Here is a 6,122-nt window from a genome sequence, read left to right on the forward strand (position 1 = left end):
GGAAAATATGTTATTGATGGATTCTATTTTAAAAGCGAGTTTCAAGCGAAATCTTATCAAATACTATTTTATGCAGTTTTAAAATTTAATATCATGCAATCAATTTATGCAAATCAGAATGAAACATCCCAAAATAAAGTCTCAAGCCACAGTACCACAATTTAACATAAAAAGTCCCAAATAGCAATAAAGTCCATAAAAATCCAAATCATAAATGAAAGTCTATATTTATTTAAAAACCATTTTCGAGAGCATCACCGATGACCGCATCTGAGTCCTAACCACGAGGATTATCTAAAACACATAAGTAAAGTGGGTGAGCTTTAAAGAGCACAATGTGAGATGAACACAAACATAATCACATACATAACAAAATATCAATCTCAACATATCAATCATCATAATATTCATAAATTATAACACTGATTTTTTTGCATGAACATGCGATGCATATTTATTAACGATGTACATTTTATAAAATTTCCTACCCATCTCCGCTACACGCCAGTATCGAGTTCCCCAGAACACGTCTATCCAGCAACATACCATTTGTGGACAAGCCACCACATATATGCTGATAAATGGCCACATAACATGCTGTGGACAAACCACCATAAAATTGTCGATAATAGCCACATAATCGTAGATAAATTACCACATAACTTCCACCTTTCACAAGGCCCACACCATGCATGTGATATGGCATTTTCAAATTTAAAACATATAATCACTTTTCGCATTTCTCATGTAGTCATGCTCATAGTCGCATATTTCTCAATTTTACACATTTGCATGTAAACATGCTCACTTTTTCATATATCACATAATATTCTCTTTTTATTCACTTTAGCATACTTTAATATATTTTCATATTAAATCATGGATCTCATCACACATACACACACACATATATATATATAAAACATATTTAGATCATCACATATCAATGAAGCCATGTACCACATAACATAGAGATGAGATATGCACACATATCATCATCACATACATCAGTATGTCACAAACCATAGTTTTCATGAATTAATAATTTTAGAAACACTTACTTGGAATTTCCCTATGATGAGTTTTTCAACTCCGCTTTAAGTACCTAGTTTACTATCAAATAATTATTTACTAGCATTTTATTAAAATAAAAGTTAAATATTACACTCAAATCAAGGTTTAGATCCAACACATTATATTGAAAATCCAATTGCCACAATCCAATTAGAAAAGGTTTCGCTTAGGTTTAAACCTGATAGATGAATCTATCGTATCAAACACATATTTTAGTTATAGATCTATTAGATGTCTTATTACTTAAAGATTAATCATTGAAATAATTCTCACCAATTACTTACCTTTAAATCGAGACTTAGATTTGATGCCTTCGTTATCACACTGAGGATCTCTTGGATTGACATTGTTTGGTCCTTCAAAGAATATAGGAATAAAATGTTAACAAATGAAAAACAAATGTGTCTTAACGCCATTCGGCTATGAGGAAAAACAATAGAGAGGAAAGAATGTTCCCAACACCCCTCATGCACTTACAGTACTCAACAATACTATGAGATCGTTGATAAGTCTTAACGAATAAGCGGAGAGGTTTAACGATCTACAAAAATATATGATCGATGAGTCTTGAGCACAAAATAATTAAAATAGGATAATTGAATCCTTAGAAGATGGGAGAGATCGAAAGGGAAAGAAAGAGGGGAAAAACTAAATCCCGGTAAAAAAATAGCATCAAGGACGGTGGTTTGGCATTGGTCTAATGAGGTGAGAGAAAAAAATATAAAAAGAGTGGGAGAGTTCGATCACAATATTGAGAGAAAAGAGAAAAGAAAAGGAGTGGTGGAGGAAGGTTTTCCCGTGGTGGTTTGTGGCGGTTCACGATGATGGCGGTGGCGATGAAATGCAGTGATTGAAAGAAAAGAGAAGGAGAAGAGAACCTTGGACAGTGGTGTGGAGGTGGTGAAACTATAACTCGCAATGGAGGAATTTTAGATGGTGGTTAAAGGTGGTGGTTGTTTGTCAAAAAGGCGAGAAAATGAAAAAGGAAGAAATAAAAAAAATGAGAAAATGGGAGCAAATGAGTGGTATGGATGGCAAGGAAGTGGGGTAAGCTTGATCAACTATGACCAGGTTCATTGAATTATAGCAAATAGGCAAGAATGAAGTGAAAGGAAAGAGAGGGAACATAGGAGCATAAAAGGGGATCATGTTTCCCAACTTAAGGCAAGTTTAACTCAAAAAAAGAGGGAAATGAACCAAATTAAACATGGTAATAATGGGGTGGATAGCAAGCACATTATGCACATGAAAATTGTGTAAAAAAATTAAATAAAAAGATGAGAACAAAAAGACTTGAACTTAAGGCCTCTAAGATAACTTAAAAGCACTTAACCATTAATTGACCACTTCACTTCCTTATTTTAATTCCTATCACATTTATTTTAAAAATATGGTGTGACCTTTGCTAAAGTTTGAGGCAAAATTACACCACGTAGAAAATAATGTAAGGAAAGGGATTTGAATACAAGTCATCATGGACAGCTCCACCACTACACAACCACTACACTTGATATTTATTAACATTAAAATATCATCTAAAATAAACAAATAAAATTTGGGCGACCACTCTCTCGGTTCATTAACCCAATTTCTGCTAACCCAGTTTTTGGGATGTGACAATAGCATACTACACATGCATAGTATAAACTGTAATATACATACATGATATACATACATATTTTAAACAGTGCTAAACATAACATTCATTAAACATAACATACATAAACAATAAAATACTACATAACATACATAACAGACATATTCATAACAACAATATACCACATAACAATCACATACATAAAAGTAATATACCATATAATGATTACATACATAATAGTAATAAACATGACATACATAACATACATACATAACAAACATAATAACAATAGACATACATAACAAGCATATTTCATAACATACAAAACATACATATATAACAAACATAATAACAACATACATAATAGTAATAAACATAACAGTAATATACATAACATACTTTTATAAAGAAACATACATACCTTTCACCTTCAATCTCAATCTATTTAACCCTAAAAAATCACTCTAGTCACGAATGCCAACAAAAAGAAAAACAAATTTGAAGTCAGATATAATACGAACAAAAACAAAGATTTGTCAATATCAAACTAGAAAATTTTGTTTCCCCAAATCCTAAACCAGAAAATCGAATGTTCCAAAAAAAAAAGAAGAAACAATTGTTTCCCTAAACCCTATACTAGAAAATCGAATGTTCTTAAAAAAATTGTCAGTTTGTGGGAATGAGTCAAAACAAAGAGATTTTATTTTTAAAAAATAGACAACCAAAAGCTCAGCGAAGATGAAAAAAGCTTTATATTATGAAAATATGACAATCTTAATTCGATAATAAAATAAAAAACCCACAAAAATAGAGTGAAATACCTGTTATCGATGATGAAAATATGGCAATCTTGATTCGAATACAACAAATAGTTGAGTAATCGAAAGGGATGACTAATCGATGATGAAACAAGGTTTTTTTTTTCAGTGAGATGGTGAAGAATTTCTCAGATGGGTGGTAATCGAAAGGGTTTCACTTAAGAATGGAATCGGAACTAGTGAAAGGTTTCAAACGAAATATAGTAATCAATGGAAGAGTTTTTTTAAAATGTGATTGCTAAAATGTTTTGTTTTTCTTGGCTTTTGATCTTCAACAAAAAACTCAACAGTTTCTTAATGGAAAGGATTTTTTTCCCAATCGATTCAGTAGCCGATGGAAGATGTTTAATTGTTTTAAAATTTTCTTATTTTATTAAGTGATGTATTTAATTTTTTCCCAAAAGTTTTGGTAAAAAAAAGAAACATGGGTCAAAAGGGGTGCTGGGATTGCGACACGTGGCTAGCGCTGCCACGTCAGTAAAATGTTAATGGTGTTAGGTTCAGATACCAAACCAGTAGATGAAAAAAGTTCGGGTATCAATCTGGGACAAAAAAAATCATTGATACCAATCTAGGAGAAGTGAACAAGTTCATATACTAATTTTATATTTAACCCTTAATTTAACTATTAAATGTCATGTAGAAGTTTATGTGATATAATTTAAAATGAAAATTTTAGAACATCAAATTTTGCAATATTCATTTTTTAAAATATTCTATTTTAAGTTATGTCACATAAGATTTGACATCTTATTTAATTGTTAAATTAATGATTTTATTATGGAATGACCTTATTGATATAACATCAATAGTTGGAGAATACAATTAAAATGTTTTAAAATTTAAGGTCTAATTTAAAATGAGTGTCAATACCTTTTTGGAGCTTATGTGATATAATTTAAAATGAAACAAGAGCTGATTGTTAATACCTTTTCGAAGACAGATGCTGAAAAGATACTTCGTATCCCGCCATTGTTGAATATTCTATTGTGCGCTCTGGGCCATTTGGGGAGACAAATGCTATAATCCATAAAAGGAAAATTAGTACTGGTCAGGAAATAATGATATTTGTCAATAATTACATAATTGAGTTAAACGTGATTGAAAAGAGATATCCCCCAAAACCGCAGGAGCTGATAAAATGGAGTGGCCCACCTGGTTCTATTGTCAAGATCAATTTTGACGGTGCGTATAATGGGTGTCACTACAAATCGCCATCGAGTATTGTGTCCAAAAATGCTGAAGGGATCGCTCTTCTTTCCTACTCAAAGACCCAAAAAGGGGTACCCTCCGCTTTCGCTGCCGAAGCACTTGCATGCTGTAAAGTAGTTCAAATAGGTATTGAAATGCAGTGGCTGGAGATCATTATTGAAAAGGACTCATTAGCCATCATCAAAAAGTGTCAATCAAAAAGTCAAGATAGATCACAAGTAGGAGTGTACATTCACGATATTCATAAGATAATAGACAAATTCAACAATATTGTGTTCAAACATACTCCGAGATCAGAAAATGGTTTAGCCCATATACTAGCAACAGAATCTCTGAAGAAGACGGAGGAGTTTTACCTGTTAAAGAATGTCTCTGGGTATGCCGAGAAGCAAAAGATTGCTAACTGGATGCGAGAACCATATTGAAATTGGCCGGGGGAGGGGAAAGGTGAAAGGAAAGTATCACATAGAAGCTAAAAAGTTTTTTTGAAGAACAGGATTTCCTGATAATTGAAACCGTCAAAGAGGAATTGATGTCTTTTGTATAGGACGAGCAATACAAAGAATTTTGATTGGACAATTCTTCGGTGCTTTTACGATTCTAAATTTTTCTGTTTATTTGATTTCTGTTGAATTATTTTGGGCCTTTTAGTTTTATGCCAAATTTCGTTGTTTCTGCTCTCTTTCAATTTTTTGAATTTTAGCTTTTGTTCTGTTCTTTATTAAATATGAAATAATAAAGCTCAGTCTAAAATTTTAGTCAAAATTTATGTCATATAAGATTTGACATCTCATTTAATGGTTAAATTAATAATTTTATTGTCGGAATGACCTTATTGATATAACATCGATAGTTGGAGAATACAATTAAAATGTTTTAAAATTTGAGGACTAATTTAAAATGAGTGTCATAGTTTAAAGATATTTGGTGCAACTAACTCTTACATTATAAGACATAAACGTGGGTGAAACACAAATTTATATATAAAAAAATTGATATGAAAGCTAAATTTGGCTTCAGTTGAAATGATAAATTTGAGGGAAAATAGTCTTAAGATCTTGAGTTCAAGTTTCATATAGACGTGTATTTTTTCTAAAGTTTATAAAAAACAAAAATAATTTTAAATAAAATTATTAAGCTTTTAGTAATTTTACAAATGAATTAAGATCTAATCGAGAGTAACACTAATTCAATCAAAACTTTAAATAACATAAATATTTTTATATCTTATATATTCATAATTGAGTTTTCACTATTAAATGTGTTCTTTTGAAAAAATAAATAAAATAAAAATTAGCATAGTTCTAGATTACATTTTGAAATTTTGAAAATAAACTCGTAATGAATAAGATAATAATCTTAAGAATATGTTGTGATCATATCTACTCTTTTTGAGACAATGCATAGAAGTATCTATAGTC

At 30.9% G+C, this 6,122-nt stretch overlaps 1 protein-coding gene across 1 annotated transcript; it reads left to right on the forward strand.

The window, feature by feature from the left end:
* The first annotated feature begins 4,550 nt into the window (after positions 1-4,550).
* LOC128032538 (uncharacterized) lies at positions 4,551-5,126 on the forward strand. Its single transcript, XM_052621142.1, has one exon. It carries the CDS (start codon positions 4,551-4,553, stop codon positions 5,124-5,126), a length of 576 nt encoding a protein of 191 aa, XP_052477102.1.
* Positions 5,127-6,122: the final 996 nt, after the last annotated feature.

The sequence above is a fragment of the Gossypium raimondii genome, chromosome 9 (assembly GCF_025698545.1).
Source record: "Gossypium raimondii isolate GPD5lz chromosome 9, ASM2569854v1, whole genome shotgun sequence".
NCBI classification, from domain to species: domain Eukaryota; kingdom Viridiplantae; phylum Streptophyta; class Magnoliopsida; order Malvales; family Malvaceae; genus Gossypium; species Gossypium raimondii.